Source organism: Cinclus cinclus, chromosome 2 (genome assembly GCF_963662255.1).
Source record: "Cinclus cinclus chromosome 2, bCinCin1.1, whole genome shotgun sequence".
In the NCBI taxonomy this organism is placed as follows: domain Eukaryota; kingdom Metazoa; phylum Chordata; class Aves; order Passeriformes; family Cinclidae; genus Cinclus; species Cinclus cinclus.
The window spans coordinates 91,434,056-91,461,760 of NC_085047.1; the positions used below are offsets into that span (position 1 = coordinate 91,434,056).

Below are 27,705 nucleotides of genomic sequence, written 5' to 3' on the forward strand. Positions count from 1 at the left end.
TTATTCTGCTTCTTCAGTCCTTTCAGAACTAGCTCCAGCTGAATTATCTGCCTCATACTTTTTATCAAGAGCATCTTCAAAGGATTTCCCACTGCAGTCGTAGGTTTTACTTGTAGGTCCCATATGTGTTCGGATGCGAGCTCCTGGCTGATACAACTGCATGGCTGGACGATCCTAGAAGGAAGGAGATAATGGTTAACACTCTGAGAAACCCATGTGGGACACATATGTGGAATTTGAAAGTTTTGAATCTTTATGAAGAAAGTAGATATTGTGTTAAATTACTTTACATTTCATAAGAACCAGGAAAAAAATTGAGTGCAATGAAAATTGACTGGGTATTCAACATCTAGTATTCAATATATGTTGTTTATAACACTATTCTTGGGAGCCAAACATTTTGAATAAATCAAAAATGCTGTAAAAATTCGAGATCCTATGATACATTTGACATAAACAAGGAGAAATACTGCAGACAATTATCAAACATGGTATTACAAGTAAAAAAAAGAAATGTTGTTACCTTCACTAACATCAGCTGAGAACAACAATAGCCTGTGCACTTGCAACTCCGCATATGAATGTCAAATATTACATATAAACATAAAAAATCCAACACAGACCAGAGAACAGCTCAGCAGGTGGCAGCTAGAAAATTATCCACAACTGATCATCAATCATTACTCAATCATTACTAGAATTTAAACATGCAATGCACATCTAAATTATACACATAAAAATAAAATTGCACAGTTATTGCTCCACTTCATCTTGCCTTCCATACTGAGTATGAGAGCAGGGGAATTTATGCACTGATGATAAACAAAGTAAGTACAATTTGAGCATGTGCAGGCTCTGTGAGCCACTCAATCATAGACATGCTGCTCTGATCCTGAGAAAATGGAAGAAGGAGCCAGTTTACACAGAAAAGACACCTCAAGCCTGCAAATTGTGATGCTCTGGAGCTTTTCAGAGCACTCTTTATCTTTGAAATTTCATTAGTAAAACACACAAGATAGAAACTCTGCTTAGGAAGTCTTTTCCTGCTAAGGGTATTTTACTTTCACATAATGTTATGAAGCAACTAAAAGCTCACCAGTACCTGAGCTTTTAGATCAATTTTGTGTTAACTTTAGCAAACAGACAGCAGCCTACTTAAAGACAGTGGCAGTGAGCAGAAATGGTCTTACATAAAACGATACCAATTTTCAATTGCCTTCATAATTTGAATTCTGGATTTTTCCTCTTTCATTCTTTTTTCTTATTCCCAATATGCATTTCCTCTTTTCTTTTCTTTTTCCTTCATCTTTTTTGACCCACTTGTCTTTTTTTCATTCACTTTTTTTCTTCTCTTTAGACCAGCTGTCAAGATTCGCTACTGAGCCTTATGACTAGATCATTCTAGTTAGTGCTTTGCAGTATGGTGTGAAATGAATAACACACCTTTCTATATCCCAAACAGCAACATAAAAGAAGATTCTCTGACAAGCAGAAAGTTTATTAGAAAGTTTATGATAAAGGATCCAAATGACTTTTCCTATCATAGCCTTTGTAGCCTGTGGTTTGCATAAAAGCTATCACATTACCTACACTGGAAATTTCCATTTTCTAATTAATTCCTACAAACTTCAGAAAGAGGTTCCATCTCTGACTAAAAATTTGTGTTGGCATTGTCAATGTTATACCTAAGTTGTAAAACTGAGCCCCTAATCTCACCTATGTGATAAATACTCTAAGGAAAAAAGTAACCACACTGCAAAATACCTTACTGATGGTGCTTATTTTTTTAGGGAATTAATCTAGCATTTTAGTCCTAAGTGTGGACTAATCCAGAGACTCAGCAAGAAGTGTGATGCAAAGAAATAAAAACCAAGCAGCTTCTTAACACTTGCCAAAAGGCCCCAAGACCCACCATCCAGTTCCAAGGTTGGAGATTAATTTGACAGATTTCAAGAAGAGCACAGCAAGAATGAGAAAAGATATTTTTCCCATCTTCCTGTTACTGAACTAGCCATTTTTCTGACTGTTCTACAGAAAAATGTAGAGCCACTGATGAGGAAAGTGGCCAATGTGTAAATGCAGATAAATCTCAGCCATCCTGCCCAGCTGACTTCTGCAAAAAAAAAATCCCTGGGGTACACCAAGCTTTCTGTGTTGCACAAGATGACTTCCTCGACATGCACAGTGAGTCCACCTGAACTTGTTCCCTGCACAATCCATGCAGACTCACTCTGCATGTTACCAGTTTACTCTTGTCAGCCTTAGCCCACAGTACAGATCAGTCACTTGCTTTGAAAGAAGATTTTCACATGCAGAATAAACTCTATGCTAACAGTGTTTTGGTCATCTTTTGTGGAAAATCTAGGATCACGAGAGAGAGAGAGAGAGTGAGAGAGAGAGAGAGAGAGAGAGAATGGGGCTGACAAGGAGAGCCCCATCTGACACATCTGTGAAATCAGCCAGCCTGAGAAAAATTATCCCTATCTGGGAGACAATAAGGGACAGCTCTACTACACACCTTGATACAGGCCCTGCTCACACTAGTTTTGCACTTGCTCTTTCCCTGACAACAGCTAGGAAGACAAATTCATCCAGTTGAAATTACAGCCTTTTCATACGGGCAGGTATGCAATACTGAAGAATCCATACATTCATGCTCTCTGAATTAGCTATTTATTTAGGTCCTTATTGTTGCTCTACCAAGCAATGCCTGGCAAATCCATAATATGATTATTTTATGAGAGTAATGGCAGTATATTTTTAAAAGACTAGCATGCCACAGTTTTTTTCATTACAGATCAGAAGTGTAACAATTTTTAATGCACTTATAAAATGTAAGGCTTCCAAGAATAGTATTCTTAAAATGACAGGGTTGAAATGAAGACAGAAAGTCTTCTATATATTGTAAATATGAATGAGCCTGTAACCTTATTTTAATTGATGTGTCCTTTGACAACAACCCAGAAAGAAATATGGGTTTTACTGAAAATGAGATAAAGAATTCTTTTTAAAAAGCATCTGTATGCTGAATTTGCAGAAGTTAAAACCTGTGATCTTGAACCATATTTAACTAATGAAAGATTATCCTAAATGAATAAAAGAACCTTATTTCTTATGCGCTCCTTTTTGGATGCCATGTCATCACACTTGTCCTCTTTACCCAGTTTGTCTACTGCCTCCACAGTGAAGCTGTAGTTGTAGTTCCCTTTCTTTCCTCTGTCTTGGTTGTATCCTTTCCCCCATTTCAGCTCTTCTTCATTCCTTCTCATAAACTTGTCAAATTCATAGTGAGTTCTATGCTTTCTGCCATCATCCAATCGATACCTTTGCCTTTCAGGTTCTTTTTCTCGAAATCTTCTCTCCAAATCTCTTTGCTCTTTGTCACTATCATTTTGTGACCTATGAGTATGTACAAAAAGAAAGAAAATCCAAGTAATTAACAGTAAAAAGGAGCTACAGAAAGATGCAAGTCAAAGCCTTCCTTTGACTTCAGAAGTGTGTAGATAAGTAATACAGCAAGGTTATTTTCTTCTCATTACAAAGGGGTTATATGCTGAATGTTTCATCCATCTATGTCCAGGCCTTGACCATGCATTCAGTTCAGAATGGCAAACACAGCTCTACCAAGCTTTTGTGCGACTGTTGTGGAAGGCCCATTCTTCACTTTCTCTCCCTCTTTGAAATCCTATCAGTTGTTCCCCAATACCCTTCACATAAACACATGCTGCCCTATTAGCTCTTGTAGCCTGGTGTTGAGGTGAGTCATGCATGTAAGTATTCCCTTGAATAGGAACATTCAGGACCTGAAGGAATTGTGCAGGTATCATGTATCAACTTGTAAATTTTATGTCTCTATAACAAAAATTATTTACTGACATCAAAACTTGCAGAAGACATTTGTGAAAATAAATACTTATGTTCCAGGCTTTTGTTTATTGTGCCTCCAAGTAACCTAGCCTGCCTTTGCATATTTTATTTTGGCAAAGGCCATTACCTTACCACAACATGATACTTAATTTCTGCTATGCTGTGAATGGTTTATATTATAAAGACCACTGGCAACATTTTGCCTCCTGTCTGAAAAAATTCTCAGCTCTTATTCACTTCATTGCTCCAGTTCAGCAAATGGGTGTTTCCCTCACATGCCCAAACTGCAAATAATGAAGAAAGATTACAAAATAGATTGAACTTCAAAAGGAACAAATACAGGCAGTTTCTTTTTATTACATATTAATAAATACTTAAAATTGAAATATCAAGTTACTTTTGATAGTCTCCTTACATTTTGGGAAACTGCAGATAGAATCAGAGGGGATGGAGATTTTTTTAATGGTGTAGTGATCAAACAGTGATATGCTTCTCATTTCGAATTATTTACTATTATTATAAATGTGTATATATATATATATATATATAAAACTTTTTTTCTCATATAACAGAAATGTGGAAATTGTTAGCATCTGTCATGAACTTGGGCATTAGTGGGGCTGCTAAAGAGGGTCCCCATCTCAGGAAGAGCTGAAGGTCAGAGCAGAACCTGAATGAGTGGTACGTAATTCACCATTTTGCAAGACTGACCTTGTGTCAGCATAACACATTCACCAAGAGGAAGCAACATCCCAGCTGTCACAGACACTTGAACCAACCACAATTACACAGATCCTGTACCTGTAGCATGGATACATTCATATAAAATACTATGTTAGCTCCCAAGAGGTATGTGGCTGTAAGCTGCTTTGTTTCATGTTTAATATGCTATTCCAGATCCTAACTCCAAGTCCTAGCAAGGCTCAGGGCATGACCTTCCAAAAAGCCAAAAAGACCCCCTCAATTTGTTGCTGTAGTGTCTGGTACTTGTCTCTTCCCTTGTCTGTTACTGCTGGGGAGGAAGTGCTGTGTCTAAAGGCAGGCAGATGACAGGGATACAAACTCCTGTTCAAAGAGTGGTAGATTCCTAAAATTCAGTCGCAGTGAACAAGCATGCAAGAGTGGAGATGGTGGGGTAAGCAATTTCAGAGTATAGGCAGAAGCCAAAGTTGCACAGTCAGAGAAAGCAAAAATGAATGGAAGGCAATGAAAGCACACTTGTGTTTGGTGTAGTTTCAAATCTGTATTTGACCATGTAACTTATGCACCTCCTGAGATTTTGATTTGTGGTAGGAAGCTATTGGTACCAAGCCTTTCAAACAGGCAACTCAGTCTCCTGAAGGCAGAGTTGGCAGTTAAAGCTTATTACCAATTTCTGAGTCAGTGAAGTAGTTTCAACTTCAAATCTCAATCCAGCTGAAACAGCTCAGCTTCCTACCTACCCAATAAAAATCAAGATGAAATTAGCATGTAGAAACACAAAGTAATACTTACTGCACCTGTGCAGACAAACGGATTCTGTTTTACATAAGCAAAATCTACATTAATATCTTATTAAACTTACAGGATCAATAGCAAACAATGTTACATAGCACCACCAAAAGTTTAATCCAGAAAAAGCCAGGGAAGTAGTGGGGTCAGCATCTCTGGAGGTACTTAAAAGACATGTAGACATGGCACTTAAGAGCACAATTTAGAGTGGCAGTTTGGCATCATGGGGTTAACAGTTGGACTCGATGATCTTAAAGGTCCATTCCAACCTGAAAGATTCTACAAGTAGCAAACAACTGATTTGCCCCTGCGAGTGTTTCTGTAGAGCCTGTTGTCTCCTTTCTTGAAGACCATCATCAAAGAAGTTGCTGAATATTTTCTATTTCAGCAGGACATGGAAGTTTTCAGGAACATTCAGAACAGACATATTTTCTTAGTAATTTATCTTATATATCTTATGGGTAGATCCTGCTTGCGATGGGACTTGTGCCGAAGGACAAGCAAGAGAACCAACTACTTGAAACACTTGCAAGATGAGGCATTTCCAGGCTACAGCAGAAATAGAACTGAGCTATGCCTCTTGTTCCAACCATTGCAAATGTAACACAAAAGACAGTGGGAGACAGAGATAGCCTACTGCATGTATCTATAGTAAGGTTTTCATTCGCCCCTTCACTGTTTTGCCATTGTCCCACTTACCTAACACATTTATGTTTATTGCAGCCAACCCGTGTGTGAAGGAAAAGTATGGCATTGTGGCTAATTTAGTCTTTGACATGAGTAATGGAAGGAGAGCCTTACCTGAGCTCTTGATGGGGAACAGGTGAAATAACAACAAATTACTTGAATGACTTGAATTTTCATGCAGAAATCATTCCAATCTGGGATTTCATAGCATTTCACCAATAACAAATTGCATCCACTAATACTGCCACCAGGTCAGCATAGTATTACAAAACACCTTTTACCAAAACAACAGGAAGAGATTTGTTCACAACAGAAAGAACATCTTGTCAATGCGTCACTTATATTTCAGCCTTGCGATGAAAGCATTTAAGATATAAATTAAAGAATAAAAGATAAATATTACTTACTTATCTTTAAGTTCTTTCAGTGAACTCTCCAAAGATTTTGATTTTATGCTCCCAGATCCAGGTGATTTATCCCATTTGTTTTCCTCAATGTCAGCTTCTTCACCTTTTTCCTTGTGCTTTTCACTGGCCAGTTCATCTCCTTTTTCAGGCTTCTTGAGAAGCTAAGAGATATTTGTTTATATTATGATGCAAAATGATTCTTCTCTATTGTACAAACATTTTAACAAGTACTAAATACATCAGTAACTTGGTAAGATTGGAGATACCTTATTTATATGCTAGGAACATATTTTACAAAGTACGAAATGTAAAGTTATTTCAAAAGGGTGCCTTACATTTGCTAAGGAGTGACAGTCATTAACAGGAATTCAACTGCACACATTCAAATATGCTGAGAATACTGGAAAAAAACACTTACCTATTCTTCTCAGAGCACTTATTTACTCTTGTCTTCTGAGTTATAAATATAAAGGCATTATTATGGTCTATGGTTTCTTAGAAATCATGTAAGAGATCTCAATGTCATTGCCCATAAAATAAGAAGTAGAACCTCTAGAATACTACAAAGAAAGCAAGATTAATACTTCACTCCTTGAAATATTATATATAAAATGTGTGGCACGTGAATTACTTGGGATAGACAGGCATGTAGAAGTAGGTGCTTAGCACACAAATAGAGATGAGGAAAAATTTGTGATATTAGTGGAAGATAAATCATTACACTTTCACCTTGAAGATTAGGTTTCAGCAGTGTATAGTATTACAGGCAAAATCTTTATAGAAGGAACAACTGTCTCAAATTATTACCCTAACATATCAATTCTAGGTAGAACAACTCAGTCTTTCCATTCCATCATTTCATTGCTGAAATGAGCACAGGTTATTCTTGTCCAATATTTGAAACTTCTATAATGTTCCTCTCAGGTAATATTTTCCTTTGCTTTCAGAGACAGAAATAGCTTTCAGAGTCATATCACCACAGATATGTCAAAAATACTGGGTTTTTTTTGGACAAGCTATTTTAGATAATGTATTTTAAGGATTAAGTCCCTTTTCTTATGAACTTCTGGTATTTTTTTTTATGCCCAGATATGAAAAACATGTAATTCAGCTTCAGAATTTACTATTTTTATACTTTAAGGTGAAGAAAACTGTTTTCCAAGAAGAAATGAGGAAAGATGTCCACAGTTCTGTGGCTTATCACCACCATTAAATCTGCTTTATGCTACAGATTCTTATACCAAATAAAAAGCATTTTCAATAACAGAAAATTTGGTACAGATGAACAGTTTTATCTATGTCATCTTATGCAAATAAGATGGTTTTATATGGTCTGACTTCATAGTACAAGATACACCCTCTAAGTGATGTCATTAAAATCCATTCAGATTGTTGAAAGGCAGCACAACCTGAAATTAGTGAGACTTTGCTATAACTTGGCTAAAGCACACAAATACATCAGTTCTGAGCATAAACATGTGTCATTGCACGCATGGCCAAATGAAGATTTGCCTTACAGAAAGCCTTAAAGCTGTGTTTCACAGAAACACAGAATATTCTGAGTTAGAAGAGGCCACAAGGATCATCAAGTCCAACTCTTAAATGAATGTCCCATATGGGGATCAAACCCACAACAATCTTCCAACAGGCTGGCAAGGAACAATTTGGTTCTGTCAGGTAATGCTGGCATAGAATGCAGCAGAGTTGTATGAAGATACCTGAGTTACCTGCTGTAATTGCACCAGCACAGCATGGTAGGTAAGGCCATCAGTCATGCATTCACACAACACTTTGTCAAAGCCCTACATTACTTTCCCTTCCAGTCAAAATTGGTTTGGTGTCTCCAGACTGTGCTGTTGTACACTAAATAAACATTGAAATACCAGAGAACTTCTGTATAACTTCAGAAGAAGAATATTTTTTTCATTGATCTCAGTTACCTTGATCCTTATTTCTTTTTCAGAAATCTTCTTTTGCTTCTCCACTTCTTTTCTTTTACGTCTTTCTTCTTCCCTGCGCTTCCTTTTCTCTTCCTCCCGCAAACGTTTCTTCTCCAATTCTCTCCGCCTTCGTTCTTCTCTTTTCTCTTCTCGTATTCTCTGAAGAGTTCAATAATGACTAATTGTAAATTGTCCAACAGAAAACCATATGAAACATAAATGTGGAACTTCAGGCAAAAGTCTGAACGTACCTGCTTTTCTAATTTTCTATTTTTAATATATTCCAAAAGGGGTGTTGTTCTTCTAGCTAAAACACAAAAAATTTGTGATATAGTGTTCAACTCCTAAAATGTACTCATTTCTTTACTCTAGTATTAACCCCCTTTTTTTCTAGCTTTATCTGAAAGGGAGTTAAATCATCAATAAACCTATTTGTTTCATGTATTTTTGAAGGCATTCCCATCATTCTGCTTTAGAAACACTTCATTGCTTTTTTTTGTTTTTAGCATTAGAAGCAACAGAAATATGTTGCTCAGTTATTTGATGTTTAATTAAAGATCATATCCTTTCAGTTCAAGAGAATGGTTTTTCTCTCTTGCTCATTGAATGGTTATTTCAACAAAAAAAAAAGAAAGAAATGTGTTCAGAATCTATTACTACTTTTTACTTTTATACATCAAAACCTAGTTATATTGTTGTTCATATACAGCCCACATTACTGTAATCTCACAAAGCACTTTTCAATCCCAATTTTCAAAGTACATAATGAAGGAAACATTTTCAGTCTCATATAACATTTTCATATACCTGACATTTGGTATTCACCTTTCCATGGGAAAACAGGAGGAATAAGAGATAAGCAGTTTGTCCCAGGTTACATAGCAAAGTATCAGCACATCCAATAAAACTTTGGCTTCCAAAATTGCTAATGAAAGGTCTTGTCTACTGGATGACACAGCCATTCTTTTACTACAGAGCTGTCTCCATGCTCTGAAATTAAGTCACCTGCCTGAACCATCCCCAAATTCTACAAAAACTTGGAGAACATAATCAAATTCTTTATCATGTTCCTTATCAAATTCTTTATTCATGACTGTCAATATTGAACTCAGATTTCAATTCAGCCTGTACTTACAGCTGTGAGTAGTTACAACAAATTTTGTCAGTTTTAGATGTCCCAGAACAGAAAATGTTTACTACTTGAAATTGCTCTAGTTATGTTTTGGATTCTCCCTCAAACCACAGAAAAACATTCCCTATTGAAATGCATGACAAAATTTGAAAGAAAAGAAAGAGAAATAAAAGAATTAAAAATGTTTTCAAAAAACTTGAAATGACATGGCCAAAACCTAGACACAATTCATATCCCAAACACATTTAAATCTTTTTTCATTGAAAGTTGGATTATGCCAGGGGAAACACATTCATTGATAACAAAACTTTGTTACACAATTATGAACGGGAAGGCTGATGGGAATCACTCTTTCCTTTTAGCAACTGTAAGTGGTAGGAATCAACAACCAATAAAGATTATTGATTTTATATTTTCCTCCCTCTATCCCTAGATTTTCCATGCCTCCTTGTCCTACCCACCTGCTCATCATTTTTGACAAGCTTTAAGTCCCCAGAGCCCCCTTCCAGTCCCTCAGATCTGAGTTTTGCCTCTCTCTCCTTCTCCCTAAGTTCCCCTGCCTGTGAAGTGGCTGCCTCTGGGCACCTTTAAAAGCTGAAAGAGATCACAAATCTTAACTGGAAGGTCTGGTGAAAGGATAAGCTGCACTGAGAGTTCAGAACTTGACCCTAGTCATGACTAAGACTGTAGTGCAAGAGGTTTGATGAGAAATTATGACTTGAAGTTCAAGGGAGAGAAGCAGTGTGATGAGCACTACCAAAAGAGGGAGAAAAAAACAATGTTTATCAAACTTGAATCTTACCCATCTTATTATGGGTCTCACTGCAATTACAAATCTAAGAGCAATTTCTTAAAATGTTTAAGAATCTTTAAAAGAAAATAAATTACTAAATTAAGAGCTTTGTCAGCAAAACTTTACATTTTATCTTGCTGTCTACAAACCAACCAGACAAAATCTTGTCTTCATCTTGCTACAGAGAAAATCTCTTTCATATCTCTATGTCATATGGAAACTGATCAGCCAGCACATCTGGCATGATGCACAGAACATTTTGGTTTGCAGTAACTTTACATGGAGAAATGCTGAGCATGTGAGGCCCAATTCTGCCAGCAAAGTCTTGGGCACATCCTTCATTGACATCAGTAGGAGTAATGCCTTTGAAATTGGACACAGCGAAATCCTTACATAATTTTGGTATATACATGCTACCTACTGAAAATGGTAGCTTTTGTACTGATAGCAATGGCCACAGCTTTGAATGGCAGGAAAAATAAAGCAACTAGTTTGATTTCCTCTGATTTCACAGAAATGAAACATTAAAAGTCTTAATGTAAAGCTGCCTTCAGTTAATATTGTTACTCAAAAATCTGCAACTCTCAAGATTAATCATCTTCACTGATAAAATATTTTTAAATTAATAAATCTGCTCAAAACTGTAAATTTTTTGTAAATTGCAAACATTAAAATTTTTACTACCTGTACTCTGATGTCAAATACCATGGAAGATTTTGGGTAAATAAAAATTATTGGGTGACTTCCCCATCTAAAACATCAACAAACAAGCTTTATTGGTAACAGAATTATTTAAATGTCCATTTCCACTTCCTCTAAATTATTAGAGTTCCAAATCTCTCCAGTCAACTCTCAAACAGCAGTAACAAGTGACAGGAAAGGGGAAATGGCCTCAAGATGCAACTGAACAGGTTTATATTGGATACTAAGAAAAATTCGTCACAAAAGACTGTTAAGCACTGGAACAGGCTGCCCAGGAAAATGGTGGAGTCACTGTCCCTGGAGGTATTTAAAAGATGTGCAGTTGTGGCATTTGGGGGCATCATTTAGTGGTGGACTTGGCACTGTTGACTTATTGGTTGTACTTGATGTTCTTGAATAGCAAGTTTCCAACCTAAATGACTGGGTTCTATGATTCTAATCATAAGAGGTGGCCACTTATTCACTGTAAAGAAATAAAAGCAAAGGTCAATATTTTTTTCCTACTCAATTGTCACACCTAGGGCAAGACTAAGTGTTCTGCATGTTATCACTTGAAGATATATCAAAATTCCATGTCATCCTGAAAACTGCATACTAGCACTGAAGATTTCAGTGCCCACCTCATTTAAAATTTCCCCCAGGACTGTGGAAGTCATGCTGCATGCATACAGAAAACAAGGTGTTGCCTTACTTTCAGAGTTTTTCCAGAATCTTGACTGTGAGAACAGAGAAAGATAATTTCCTGTTTCTTAATAAAAGCAACTAATATCAGGGAACAATGGTTAAGTATTCAGCTAGTTAGTATTTTAAAAATAAATCTTCCATCTACCAATACATCTGTAAGTATTCAGAATTACTAAGGGCCTATTTCTGAAGCTAGTGTGTGTACATGCAAAAGTTCAAGTGAAGCCAAGTGATTTAATGCATACAGAATTAAAGGTTTACTGCTACTACTCGCCTAGAAAACAAATACTTAACTGTGGTAATATAAATCTGTTAGACTGAACAGGTCAGCTTTTGCAGTTAATATCATAAAGATACAAAATAAGATATTGAATATTCTCAATAATAAGAAAAATTAAGAAAACAGACCAATTAGTTCCCTTGTTTTGGCCTCAATCTCTCCCAAAAGAATCTCAGGATTGGCACAGATCTTGTCTTCATCAGCACAATAATTCTCTAAAAATTTCCTATATTCTGGGTCTGTGAAGAAAAATTTTTGAATTATGTTAACACTTTGCAATGCATAACAGAAATTTTTCACTGTGATGTCAAGAAAAGATGTTTACCATCTTCAATGCTCCCAGCTTTGGCATCTTTCTTCTTCAGCTTCTTTTTTGAAATCTTCTGAAATGGAGCAAACTCAACCACTGCAGGATATTCCAAACCTTAAAAGAAATAATTTCTTAATTTTTTTGAGGGTGAGAAACATTCCTTACCTTCAAGCAAGATTTTGAAAACTCTTGAACATGTGTCAGGAAGTCTTATGTGAAAACAAAAGTAAATGTTTCTGCAATTCACTCCTAAACTTCTAATGAAAAGTTACATGTACAAGTATCTTAAATAAAAAAACCCAAAACTTTTATTTGGATATACTGGCAAGACTGAAAATGAGGATGACGACTGTTGCAAAATAAAATTCTTGCGTTATTATTTATAGTTTCCTTTTACTTATTCACAGACATTGATTAGAAAAATCTATCACAAAATCTCAGTCTGACAAGTAATTAAGTACTATCGGGAAATCAATCTGAAACAGTTGAGTTGCTTTTCTAAGGATTTGTTGTGTAAAAAATAAATAAATTATGTGTAATATGCAATAAAATAACAAAGCATCTCCTTTCAGAACCATAGTTGTAAAATTCAGCATGTATTGTGTGAAATTGTGTGAAACTTCTCTGTTTACAAGGGAGTGTGCAACTCCTGCCTGAGTTTTCTGGCAGGGATTCTTTGCTTTGAGTTGTGCCTTAAATGCTGGCTTCCTCTTTGGATTGGAGTCAGAACTGTGTGTGGGTTTTGGATTTTACTTGGTTTCCCCTTGCAGCAAGCTCAAGATCTGCTTTGCTCAAGTTCACAGAAAACTTGTCTTCCGTCTGCTGGAACATCTGTTAATCTTACTGAACCTGCTAATCCTTGTTTCAGTTTTGGCCTCATAATGCAATGCTGCCACAAGCCTCACCAGAGAGCACTTCTGATCAAACCTTGTGCACTTTAATTGTACAAGCAATCATGTCAAACTGGCCAACTGTGTCCAAACTCAGTTTTGCAGAGTATTCTAGCTTCAGTCCAACATAATATTGAAGAATGTGCTGAATTTAGGCAAAGTCCTAGCAGTATCACAAAAATAACTTCTTTCTAGTTTTTAATCTTAAAACACCTAGAACTTTAAATCTGGGAAATGCACACTGCTAGGAATGTGTTGTTATTCATCTCTACAAAAACATCCAAATCTGAGGGATATTAGAAGCAGATAAAACACTCAGGTAGGAAACGCTGAAGAGGAATTCATTAGTTTGACAGCTTCTTTAGAGATCAGTTTCCAGTACAAGCAGGAGGGCTACTTTTCACAGGACCTCTGCTACACTGAGTGTGCAGAATAGAAAATGTCTGTACAAGACAGCCACAATTCTATGTCTATTTTACATAACCTATGCAATTTTTTACAGAAGTTATGCCCAAATGAGGTAAGGAACTGCTAAAGTTCTGCTAAACCACTTCTTATTGATGGCAGCTTCATACTCCTGCAGGAGACCTGGATTTATCCACACTTACGTTACAGACTTTTTCTTTACTGTTAGGCAAACATTTGCAGACTGAACATTTTTAAACTGCCAATCTGTTTTGCCATTTTTGTTCTCAGAACTCAACTCAAGTTGTCTGCAAAGGCCCTATAAATTCAATCTTTACATGTCATAAAAGTGGGCAACCAAAATGTTGAAGGTTTCCTCTTGCTTTTTCTAAACAGGAGTAAGTGGCAGAACTTCATCTAAGAAACACTGAAGATGCAAAAATCCATGCTCACAATGTGTTCAGTTACTATTGTAATGAATTGTGAAGCTTGCACAAGGTAGTTTTCTTAGTATGATCTTGATAGTGCATTGTAAGTACAAGAACGCACATAAAGCATGCACACCACATAGACAAGCAAGACTGCATGGACAAATGTATTTTGTACTTTATTATAAGTGAGAAATGTTAACATATTTTTATGTAATTAACTGCATAGTGAGGAAATAATGGCATAACTAGCAAAAAGGAATCAAATTGGTGCTCTAAAATGGTACATGTATATATACACATTTAATATCTTACAAATAGTCCAACCTTTATTATCAATGAAGACATAGCCATCAAAGCGATCTCTAAAAAGAAGGATGTCCTCAGGATTTCTAAAGTTAATGTATGCTCTTGAGTAGAGATGAGGATAAAGGCTGCAACAAGAAACAATTTTATTTTCTTTTACTTATTATTCTTTTCAGGGCTATGGAAAACATAAAACCAGAAGGATCACATCATAATTCTTATCTTCTTTGAGAAACTGCTACCTTAAGCAGCTTTTACATTGGCATATACATATCTAATTTTATATATATATATATATATATGATAAAAAAGTAATAGAACATCAGAGTATGCAACCATGAAATTTATTCTGAACTAACACAAATAATTCCAATTTATTTTGTCCCCCTAAATTGCAGAGCATGCATTTCCAATTGTGCCAGATCAAAACTTTAATATTTCCCAATTTAAGAGATATGAATAACAGCAGTGCTTTTGGGGAACTTCTTGGGCATACTAAGAAAAGTCTTGCACCACTGAAACAGAAAAGGTTAAATAAAAGACTGCAGTGAAGGGGCAATTTCCAGGCTGTTACTATATTTAAATACATTTCCACCTTTAAGAAAGAGTAAAAAAACCCAATAGTTGGGGTTTTAATTTTTTTTTTAATCCACTGAATTATACACAAATAAATAAACACCATCGGACATCCATGTGTTATCAATGTACATGCAATGTTTAGCTGTGGCCAACAGCTGTTGTGAAAATCCAAAGCATTTCTAGCAAAAGAAACAGGTACTTAAAAATAATTCTGATTCTTCAAGAATTTATTGGCATAGATCCACTCCATGGGTAAATGTTTCATGTGCCTGATAAAAACCTCAGGGCTGGCATACCACAACCACAATGAAATGGAGGTAATTTAATGAATTAGAACCCATCAGATAAGTTATTGTGAGTCATGGCATGTACATGCTTTAAACTCCTACAGCTGTTATATGTAAGTCAGTTTGTCTTAAACTGACCTAACGATGACTACATATTATGTCAGGTTTTTCAACAAATCTTAACACAGGCCCATATCTTTAAAATACCTATGTTCATAATCCATTTTCACCTATGGCCTGTCTTCAGACCAACTCACCAGGCCTGTCTTCAGACCACTGCCACCAGGAGACAATAAACACACACAGCTACAACTGTATTTCAATCCCACAGCTCTTTCAAAATCAGATTTCACATTGAGTGAGAAAGAGCAAAAACATGGATTAGATCACAGGATCCACGCATGTGGCAAGCTCAAAGCAACACTGTTCCCAAGTAATTTTTTCTTTTAAAAATATGCATCCATATGGATTCCACTTAAAGTGTTAGGAGACCATAAAGACAAAGCTGTCAATAACCGATGGTTTTGTGCACCCACCAATTTTTTGTTTGATCCTGTAGCCAGCAGAAAAGTTAAAAAACTAAAAACAACCTAGAGGGCTTTTTTCATTTAGATGCTTGGCAAATACCAGCTATGAAGGGTTTCTAAAGCTTGAAGAGGATAAACTACTTCCAAGGAAGAGAGGAAGAGCCATTTTATCCATATATACACAGCATATTTTGACATTCTAGGGTAGGAACAGCATTGCATGAACTGTAAGTGGGTAACTGCAGAAATGCCTGCTAGGGCATGGCCAGGGCTGAAAAATGCTATAGCGTGGTTGTAGAGTTCCCACCAAGATGCAAAACAGATATAAAAAGACAGATTTCAAAGAAGACAAAATATAAGACTTCTCATAATTACAAAGAGTTAAAAGGTGTTTTTTAAAATGTCTAAGTAAAGGAGGGAATTTTACTGTGGCAATCTATAGCTGTACTGTAAGCAGTGTCTCTGTGCTGCCTAATGGCTACAAGAGTAAAGAGGTTTCAGATAAGTGGGGCTCCCATGAAGAAGGAAACGTCCTTTTCTGTCATATCAACAGCCCTATTCTTGTTTCATGTGCTTTGAGGTTTAAATTAGACTTTAAATGAGGCCTGACATTAGACTGATATGATTGTACACCTAAAGCACTAAATATTCATCAGACAGATCTTGAGGGAGCAGTATTTTTCATTCCAGTTATTATTATCTGAGATTGCAGAACTGGGTTTTAATCCCTATGTAAATAACTACTTCACTGTTCTTTCCATCTTCATCTTTTGTAAAATACTAGAAGTTTCTGTAGATTAAAGGCAGTTGCTTGGATAAGGGTCCACTCCTACATTACTGTGGCACTTCTCTGCCTCAGTTGACAGCAAGAAGCTACATCATACAGTTGGATTTTTTTTCCCTCTAGGAACTTAGAACCTTATGGCTGACACATTGTGAAACAAAACTGAAAATACTAAGGCTTGCTCCTTCCTTGTTTCCTTTAGCTGGTGTATCAATGGCATCTCTTTCATGTGCTTTGGCAACATCATCTTTTCCTGGTACACAGTATAATATTTCTCTAGCTTTTTCAGCTTAAACAGAGTGAATATCTTTCAAAACTTATATCAAATTAGGAACATTTGATATGGTTATTAAGCACTTATTAGTAAGAAAGAACTGAGTCTGTATAAACAGGACTCTGGAAAACAGATTTACAATTTACCTTGCAAGTAAGGGATCTAGCTTGTTGTTGTTATACATTACTAACATCGAAGAACTTCACATGCATCAGTAGAAACATACAGTATAAACACATGGTTGAGCACAGCAGGATATTAATGCAAAGCACAGTAACACAGCACTGTCTGTCCATTACTGTTGCTATGCATTAGGGTAGAAGGTTGCAGAAACAGCTGTGACAATGTTTAGCCATTAAAAGTTCCTTCTCTGATGGAGCTTCCACAAAAGAGTTGGTTCTGTGAGTTGGCTATCAGAGTGCTTAGTGCACAAAACCCACCCAGTTGAGTGTTTCAAACCCCTGTATTAGGTTTCTTACCCAGCAAAGTGTGCAGTATGCCTTAAAAAGGGAGTAAAATTAACATTCTAGGTGGGAAGCTAACTAAACCTAGCAAATTTTAAATACTCAGCATTGGCTTGCATATATATCACTTTTACTGTAGGCTTCAGACACTTGACTTCCAGCAGACACTCCCCACCCTGGATGATGTCTTTACCTATCCATTCAGAACTCAACAGCATGGTCATGCAGCAAAGAATGTACAAGGCTTCACAGGGCTACAGGGACGGGGAGGCTAACTCCTCCTAGGAAGATACACTCTTGCTTGACTTTTGTACTTAGTATTTAGCAATTACTGGCTAAAATACTCTTTACTCTTCAGGATTTTGTCTTCCAGGTGAGTCCTACAGAAGGGCCAGTGAACTCTCTGTCTCCTCCTTTTTCCAAGTATCTACCACCACACATTTCGCTCAGGATCTGACATTCAGTTTTATCATGAGAGAGCTGGTTCCATTTTGCCATATGTTTGCTGTCTATAATGCTGCTTTCCATATGCATAATGTTTTGGACAGATGCACTGCACATGTTGGCACTTGGAGCAATCTCTATGGAAATAACCCAGATGAGTCTGAGTGTACACATTTATTCATTCCAGCACACTGATTTTTTTTGTTGTTGTTGTTGTTTTTTTTTTGCTCTGCATTCAAGAGTATTCAATCATTCAGGGTACATTTATTTCTGTAACACTTAGTCTGTAATCTCTTTAAGACCTTATTTTTCCAGCAACTTTAATAACAAACACGTTCTAAATGTTTACTTCTTCTACTAAGTACCTTTCAACACAATTGTGTAAAAAGACTGCTATACAGGAATGCAATTTTAAATAGTTATTAACAGTCTAAACAGCAACATAAAAACTGTAAAACCAGCAATCTCATCTTAGTAAAATACTTACCAACTTATGAATCATGGTGGGCGTTTATAAAATACATACTTATATGTATAGAGAGCTCTACAACTAAATTTTGGAGAGTCAAATAACTCTTCCACCCATTCATACAGTAATTGATAACTCATCATTGACATTGTCATGTCAAGCTAAAATCCCTTGGCCTTCATTCTTGTCGTCTTCTGTGGTCATTCACATAATGGGTGGAACTGGCACAACTTCAAATAGACTTGGTTTTTCCTTTTTACAGCTATAAATGAGCAGTTTGGCTGGCAGAGAAAGCAGAAACACTAGGGTTGTGTCAGTCAAAGCCTGTAAATTATTTCACCCGGAACAGAGTAGTGGTGGCTCCCTCAAAGCAGTAAAAGCACTGCCCCTTCAGTGCTGCAGTTCCTGGGTGCAAACCTACATTCTATAGTGTTAATGCTGTTTACCTACAATAATCCTGAGCACAGTGCTGGAACAAAGTTATGGAGGGAAAAGGAAAAATGCTCTTGGGAAGTTTTATCACTCTCGGTGATACATGGCATGGCACTATTTGAACTGTTTTCATTCAAGCAAAGTTTGTGTTCAGATTTCCTTTTATAACCTCACAAAACTATCAACAAGTCCTGGCGCTCAGCACACCGTACCAGTCCAGAGATCACCCAAACCCTGAAGGGCCAGAGATCAATCACTTGACTAGTGATTAGTCAAATCTTTAGAATAGGCTAAGAAACCTTTACAAGCAGACAAAAAGGAAAGGGTATCTGGAAAAAATAGTTCATATTTGAAGTCTGAGGACACAACAGTCTGTCAAGAAGGCAGAGTCTTTATTATCATCTATTAACAGCTTTGTTTGCATTTAGATGTCAATATGCAAGAGAAAATAAATGTAATGCAGTGAATCAGATGAATCTGAAAAATGAACGAAACACAAGTCACTTTCTGAAATGATTTTACTGAAATGGATGTAACTGAAAAATACATTAATCACATGAAATTTGAAAAAGTTTTATAGCTTGTCTATAATGGGACATTTTAAACTTAAAAATACACTTGTAAAGGTATTATAAAGATTACAAAGAAAGAGAAGCTGAAGCTGATATGCATATCTTTGTTTGTTTTCTCCTCTAGGATCAATTATCTAGGAAATAAAAATGTAGCAACAGCTACAGTTAGACCTCTCTAGTGCCCTAACCAATAGCAACTAATAGAGAATGCCAAGAGAAAGTTTATTAAAAAGGCAAAAATGTAAAAATACTTCACCCAATTCATAACTGCAAGCATCTATAGCCTAGGGACTTTGTAACACCCAACTTGTACCTTGTGTTTAACAGGTTTTCATAGCTAAATATTTGTCTGAGTAAGTATTTGTGTAACGGTTCCTGACCCATTTCCAACATCCATCCTTTGTGGCATGAATTTCTGACCAGTTCTAAAATCTGAATGAGCTTATAGAAACTTCAGTGACGTAGTTGACAGGACGTGGTTATACTGAGATGTTACAGATCTCAAGGAAAAGCTGTATCAAATATTGTCTGCTTCTGTATCAAAGCATCTCTATGCCCCTTTCCCTTTCCAACAAACAGATCCTCTTCACTGAGTAGCTTCTTCAAATCCTTCTCATTGGGTGACATGACATTTCTTTTCATCTTCACATTTTTATTATCACTGACTTCTCTGTACTGCTTGTCACTATGCACATGGTACAGGATCTAGAAAAAAGCTATTCAGTGAAAGACACAGGAAACATGCCCACCTTGTCCTGTAGATTTCCATTAGCTGGAATGACATGAAGGCACATGCACAGAGTTTGCTGAAATCTTGTGAACTGCCCATAATGTGACAGAGTATGGCAATACAATGCTTTATACTCAAAAAGTGATCTCTGCTGGGTAAGACAAGACTGAGATAAACCTTGATTAAACTTTTACTTTCTGAAAGTTTATTGTATATTCCTGAGTGGGCAATGTAAACAGATGAGACATAAAAAGATATGCATGGGTATGTGTCAGTATTTGAACAAAGGGGACAAAAGAGGCAAGGTGATCTTGAGTTGGTCAAAAGACAAATAGTCAGCCAAACCAACACTGCAGAATGGCAGTGAAATGTCCACATAAGCTGTGTAGTTTTGCAGAAAGAAGCTGTAGCCATACAAACCTGGTAAAGATAAACCCATTCTGAAAAAATACATTTTTTGTCTGAAAACAAATTTTTTGAAAAGCAGGATGGAGAAAAAAAAAGAGTGAGTACAAAACATTTAATGCTGAAAAATTCAAACTTAAAATGAATTTTTATTTTTTAGTGAGTTTAGATTTGTGAAGGCAGAAGTGAATGACATGACAAAATAACAGCGTGAGAGAAAAAACAGTACTTTCATTGGCAGCCTGCCATAAATGCAATTAAAGGAGTGAACAGATAACCCAAGATTTTTGGGTAATCCAAATTTCACCATATAGGAAAGAAAATGAAACTTTATATATGCAACTATTGTCAGTGCCTTCTATTTTCTAAAGAAAGCTTTCAGGGCACATGAAGACTGAGCATACAAGATAGTGTTTTTGTTTCTCTACTGGAAACTGATTTATTCAAAAGGGAATTGCATTTTACCACTGTGATACTGAGTAAATTATATAACTACACCAGCAATTCTGATTTAATTTAAATCAACCAATATTTCTTCTTTTTTACTTTTGCATGAGAGAAAAATGAATAAAACTAGATTACTTGAAAAATTGGATGAAGCACATAAAAACTCATGCAGGTAAACAAAGAAACTAAACTCAGATGGAACTCATGAAAACATTCTGTGATTGTTTGCCCCAGACTGAATCTTGCTCACTGCCAATTAAACAGGCTGTTACAGTTTACCAACAAAGGTTAAAAGGAACATCAAGGTTTCAAACTACATTAAGCCCTATTCATATAGAAAAAAATCCATTTTAAAATATCCCATGTAAAGGAAAAGGGCAGGAATGCCACTGTCTCTGCATATGCAGCCAGCTTGCAGAAATATTTCAAGTAGTAGACTGAACTGTTAAGAAACAATGAATCAAAATGTGCCCCCTTTTGTGGAGATGCTAGGGTGCTTGGTTGAGATGGAGTAGGTGAACTTTTAGTTGTGTAATCGCTAAACCTCTGATCTGATAAGGCACAAGGGTGAATGATGGACTGTGAGTGAGATAGGAGCTGGATGCTGTGGAGAGGATTGTGCCCCCCTGTCCTGCTAAGTTGTGCTTCCTTGCACAAACCACTGGGCTGGGAGGCTCCCCCTCCTCCCTGGGGGAAACGCCGGAGAATTCTTGTGTGAGCTGAGCATGTTCATCTCTGCTGATGGGACATAAGGGGGCACAACTGACTGGACTGTGCTGCACAGCTGTGTTGTCTTAGAAGGTGTCCCCTGATCCACACTCTTACATCGAGCACCCTGCTCCTGAGGAGGTACCTGATTTATAGTCACCTGAACCTGAGTGAACATAAACCCAAGAGATGGTGTGTTCTGCCATCTTCTCCCCACCACTTAGTCAGGACTTCCCCCTGCCCCCCACTCATCCTGCCAGATCTGGATCTGAGATTGCACAGCAACCATTACAGGACCTATGGGTGGTGAGATCCTCACACTCTTGTACTTTGCTTTTCTTTCTTTTGTGCTTCACACTCTTGTCCTTTCTTTCTCTTTCTTTCTTTCCCCTTGTGTGTGTTCTTGTGTGATGTTGTTGCACATTCATATTGCAATGCTATCATGTTGTATTGCTACAGATATAACCACCAAAAAGGTTCCATACTTGTTTTCCTTTGCAAACTAATTGTTCTATAATAAATCCTACATTGTTTATCTACAGATACTGATCATTCAGTGTTGTTTCACACTAATGTGCCCCAAGGGATCTACTAACAAGAACCTGGGTTACCCCACCTTCTGAGGCAGGCCACAAGAGTAACTCAACAAGAAATAAAAAAAGGGAAAACGTATGATTTGGAATGTCCCACATACCTTGATTAGGTTTTCAGCACCTGAAAACCTACAGAAACAGCTCATCCTCACCTGGGATCAGCAGTGCAAAACTCAAAATAATCATGGGCAGGTAGAGGATGCAGCTGTTCCTCCAGTTGCTCCTTGGTTAGACAAGGAGGAAGCCTTCGAATAACCACCTGCATATATAAAAAGAAACAGAGATTTACATTTGATCTGTATATAATACATATATTATATACTACTAATACTGTACTAATTTCTAATACTGTAGAAACAGATGGCACAAATTCCCTGACTCAGTTTCTGCAATTGTTTTAAAACTGTAGGATGACATATTCTGATGAACAGCCTGAGAACCACTGCAACTTAATTAACCTAAAAAACAGATATTGATTACATAAAAATATTAAACTATCCCTAAAAAATTATTTAAATTAGCTTTTAAGTTTGTTACAGCAGTATTTTAATGTAATAGGTCTCTGTGTTCAGCTGCTCCTGGCAAGGGTTTCAGGGTAGCCTCTGAGAGGATGCTGGGGGGGCGCAGCACTGAGTGCAGCCCGTTCCAATGGGTCCACCCCAGGGCAGAGCTGAGCCCCTTAAGCCAAGAGGTGGTGACTCTGGAAAGGTATTTAAGAATAGACAGGAAGGGTAGCACAGCAGTGCGTGAGACAGAGGAGTAAGGGTGAAAGAGTTTAAGACACAGCCCTGCAGACAAAAAGGAAAGGAGAAGGAGGGGAAGAGTGCCAGAGCAGAGAGTCCCTTGAAGGAGATCGTAGTGAGACACATGGTTCCCCCAAAGGCCATGAAGGACCACAGTGGAGCAGACATCTACCTGCACCCCATGGGGGACCCTACAACAGAGCAAGTGGAGATGCCCTGAAGGGTCCTGCAGCCTGTGCAGGGGAGCCCACACTGGATCAGGTTTATCAGGCCTGCAGCCCATGAAGGAGACTCATGCTACAGCGGTCATGAACAACTGCAGCGTGTGGGAGGGCCATTCCTGCAGCACTTAATGAAGGATCTCATTGCGTCCCATGTCAGGTCCCCATGCCAGAAGAGGGAAGAAGCGTGAGCAAGAAGGAACAGCAAGAGGAGCTGTTATGTGCTGTCTGCAACCCCCATTCCTCATCCTTCTGCAGTGCTTCCAGGCAGAGGAGGTTGAGCCTGGGAAGGAAGACAGGAAGTGGGAAGGTGTTTTAGTTGCAGTGTTTTTTTTCTCAAGAAAAAATTTAATTTAGCCATTTGGAAAATTAATTCTGTTCATGTTAGAAAAACATTGCATCCTGAGTTAGAAGGGACCCACAAGAACCACTTTAGTTCCACTCCTGGCCCTGCCCCAAGAACCACAGCATGTGCCTGAGGGCACTGGCCAAATGCTTCTTGAACTCTGTCAGGCCTGGTGCTGACCATTTTCCTGGGGAGCCTGTTCCAGTGCCCAACCACCCTCTGGGTGAAGAACCTTTGTCTATATGCAACCTAAACCTCCCCAGACACAGTTTCGTGCCATTCCTTCGCATCCTGTCATTGGCCACCAGAGAGAAAGTATCAGTGCCTGCCTCTCCATTTTCCTTTGTGAGAAAGCTGTGAGAAGCTGCTAGGAGGTCCTCCCTCAGCCGTGTCAATTTTTCCTGTGATGACACTTTGTTTTTTCCAGCGTACCTTCTTCCTGGATTTTGCTGAGGGAGGAATACAAAAGCGCCTGGCTGGAGGTCAGCCACCCAGTCAACCCACCACACCCAGCTAAACTGCCCAATAATAAAGGCCAGGAAACTGTGTAGAAACCTCTGGCTGAATGATGCCAGCACACAAAACAGTAAAATGGCCATCAAGCTTCAGGCAATCTGTTTTAATTTCTGAGTACTTTAATATCTGAATTTAATTTTACTGAGCTCTGAGTTACAGTAATTTTCAGTGCTTCAGTTTTCCAATTAAAAACACCCCTGGAATAAATCAAATCTCACGGAATTGTCAGGGTTGGAAGAGATCTCTGGCCCAACCCCCCGGCCAAGGCAGGGTCACCCAGAGCAGGTGCCACAGCAACATGTCCAGGTGGGTTCTGAATGTCTCCAGACAGGGAGCCTCCGTGACTTCCCTGGACAACCTGTTATAGTCTGCAAGCGTTATTTGAAAGATGCTCGAATAAAAACGGAGAAGAGAGATATTCTCTTGCCCTTGAAAGAAGCTGCTTTGCCACAGCAATGCCCAGCCTTAACTTCACAATTAAAGGTGCAATGATTTCCAGCGCTGACTCCAGGGAACGAACACTCTCATTCTAGAGATGAAGAAATACCCGTTATAAACACACGAACCTGCTGAGATCAGGCTCGGTCTGTCTCCTCACTGCAGCCTCCCTCCCCATCCTCTCCCATCTCCCACCGGAGCCGCCCCGGCGCCACGCTCGCGCCCCCTCACTTTGCTCAGCGCCGTTTTCTTCTCCTCCCGCTGTTTCCCCGGCGCCGGGTGAAGCGGCGGCGGCAGCGGGGACGGCGGAGAAGGCAGCGGCACCGGCGGGTTCGGCGGAGCGGCCGTGTCGCGGCGCGGCGACTCCTGCAGCAGCGGCGGGTCCATGAGCCGCGCGTCGCGGCCGCCGGCCCGGCCCGGCCCCGCCTCCCGCCCCGAGCGCACGGAGCCGGCGCGCCCGCAGCCGCGCGGAAACCTCGCGAGAACGGCCGCAGGGCCCGCGGGAGGCTCCCCCCGCGGGGCCTGGCCGGGAGCGGGGGATCCGTCCCCGTCCTTTTCTTCGTCCCGCTGGAACTCGGCAGGGCTCCCACTGTGCCGGTGCCAGCACAAGACACAGAAACGTGCCCCTTTCCCTCCTCGCACGGCCTCGCCCCAAGCTCACGGGTGCCTTGTCACCCCGGCCTCGCAGCGGCTCGTAGGTGAGCGGGGGACAGACACCGCAGGGGTGTGTCATTCATAATCTTTGGGTGCAGCGTGTGAAGGGTAGCCAAAATCTGGGGAGAAAGCAGTGGGGAAGAGGAAAAAAAAAGAAATGCCATTAATCGTTAACTGTGTGAGGCCAGGAGTCTTACGCGTGCAGGTAGGATAATGCGATAATTAAGAAGCAGTGCCTGCCCTGCAATGCACTCCAGCCCGTCCCTGAGGCCACGCAGCAGCGAGAGCTCTTCCAAACGGCACCTGCGGACCTTTGTGCCCGGCTTCGTCAGGAACTGTGGTGATAGGACAAGGGAGAGTGGGTACAAACCGAGAGGGGGAGCTTAGGCTAGATGTTAGCAAGAAATTTACTGTGGGGATGGTGAGGCACTGGAATAGGCTGCCCAGGGAGATCGTGGATGCCCATCCCTGGCAGTGGTCAAAGCCGGGTTGGACAGCGCTTTAAGTAACCTGGGAAGGAGGTGTCCCTGCCCATGGCAGCAGGGCTGGGAGTACAGGATCTTTAAAGTCCTTTCCAACCCACACCATTCTATGATTCCATAATTATTCTAAGTACTGATCCATCAATCAGAGCAAAGCTTTTTAGTCCTAGATTGCAATCAACAAATTTTGAAATATCTAGATCCAAAAAGTTTCTTGAACTTCCTGTGTTAGTTGGAGTATCTTGGACAGCATCTCCTAGAATTGATGGCAGAGGTACAGCAAGCTCCAAGATAAGGACATGTCACACATTTAAGGACAGACTTGTCTGGAGCTGTGGCCACTGGACAGAAGGAGCAAAAATGCCAGCACTTTAATCAGAATACACAGGGTCGTTGCAAATCTTCTGATCCTGCTGCTTTGATAGTCTTCAAATGGCTATCCACAGCATGAAGGAAATACATGATCTAATGTGGAATAATACAAGTAGGTGGCATTGTCTGAGAAAACCCATCACAGAATATTCTGAGTTGGAAGACATCCCCAGGGACCATTGAATCAACTCTTAAGTGAATGGCCCAGGTGAGGTTTAAGCTTGCAACACTGGCATTATTTAGCATCAGCCTCTAATCAATTGAGATAACACGTTACTAGTTTTCAAATCTTTTAGGCAGTGGTACCTATGAAGAAACTTTTGTAGCCATTCGTAGCACAAATATCTTGTGGGTTTTCATATCTGTTCTGAAAACCTTTAAGGCAATAGCTAGCCAAAAAACCTCCAGCAGGTACCTGCCAAGGCACAGCATCATGATAGGCTGCCCTTATTGCAGTGCCCATTCTCACTTTTCCATCCTCTTCCTCCCACTCCAACCACCCTGCCACTCTGTCCCACTGATGACAAGTAACACAGCAGTAGCTTGTTCTCCTTGAACCTGAGAACTGATCAGGTCTAGAAAATATTTTAAAATGCTGTTCCAGTTCCTTGATTTCATTCACAATGTAACCACACAAGGATTTGCATTACCACAGCTGAGGAAGCAGCACAGTAGATTGCTACAGGCAGGAATAACATAAACCAGTGTTGCCATCACAGCTGACACAGCATCAGATCGTAACTGGGGAGTGCAGGAAGAAAGATGAACTTTTATCAATATTTAAAACCATTTTGCCAATGAAAAAAAAAAATAGTAACAGACCAAAACAATGCAAGATTTATATCCATGTCTGACAGTAGTCAAAAGGCCTGATTCTCTAGAAGACTGTTTTGTCACCTTCCATTTAGAAATTGCCATGATGTCTTACTAGAAAACTAGATTTACATATGCTGGATTAAAAATAATGATACAAAGAAAAAGGAGTTTGGCTCCTTGAGAATCTTTGAGAATCTATTTGCAATATCCTTCTGTGTGCAGCAACAAGCCTTTGCTGTCGGATTATCCATGAGTCTTGGTTACAAGCATTCAGGATACATAAGCACAGATGCAAAAATAACTATTAAGAGATTCTTTAAAGGAAGAGACCTGCCCAATAGAGCAGCTGTTGAGACGCATTCATTATAGAGTCTTCCAGAGTGTCCAGGAAAAACCCCCAGTTTACCTCAAAGAAGTCACCTGCACCACACTACAATTACCAGGTTCCAAGAAAAGAAAGCCTTTTGTATGAACTGTTTTTGCCAGCCACATTGAAGAAGAAGGACCTGACTCTGCTCAGGAGATACATAAGTTTCCTAAATTATTAATTTAATTTTTCCAGCTCTGCTTGGATACTTTTTCTCTTAAGACTTATGACTCATACTATGTTTTTCAGGAGAATGTGCAACTTTGGGTGAATTGTTTTAGAACTAGGAAGTAAAACATTTTTGTTCACCTTATTTTCTCATGTTTAAGAATATATGGGATTGGTATTGAATTTTGCACTCAATGCAAAGTCCAATCCATATTTTATAACATATGGAAGGGAAATTTGGGCATCTCCAGTTCCCTTTGTGGAACCACAGCACAAATCCCATTGTCACTGGGACAGAACCAGACTTCTCTGCACTACTGTGCTGGTCCTCACAGGAAATCAATAGGATCACCTGGACCCAACAGATTTCCACAGTGAGTGTGTGTGCAATTACAGATAGCTTGCTCCCCAAGTTTTTCCTCCCTTGATACCCTTGAATTCCAAAGTGCAGTTGTGTCTAAAACTTGAATTCATGTTCAGTAATGCACAGGCACGTGAAAAATAGACAGTACTCTGGATTCAAACTATGTATATGATCTGCATCG

General features: G+C 38.9%; 1 protein-coding gene across 1 annotated transcript; it reads right to left on the reverse strand.

Annotated features, from left to right (window-relative positions):
- Positions 1-26,272, reverse strand: UPF3A (UPF3A regulator of nonsense mediated mRNA decay). Its single transcript, XM_062514960.1, is given in 14 exon segments — positions 1-174; positions 3,105-3,399; positions 6,453-6,613; positions 8,393-8,551; positions 8,644-8,699; positions 12,112-12,222; positions 12,309-12,407; positions 14,344-14,450; positions 22,190-22,296; positions 24,533-24,754; positions 24,757-24,890; positions 25,017-25,074; positions 25,153-25,290; positions 26,225-26,272. Coding segments are annotated over 14 exon segments (1,869 nt in total).
- Between the last annotated feature and the right edge of the window lie 1,433 nt (positions 26,273-27,705).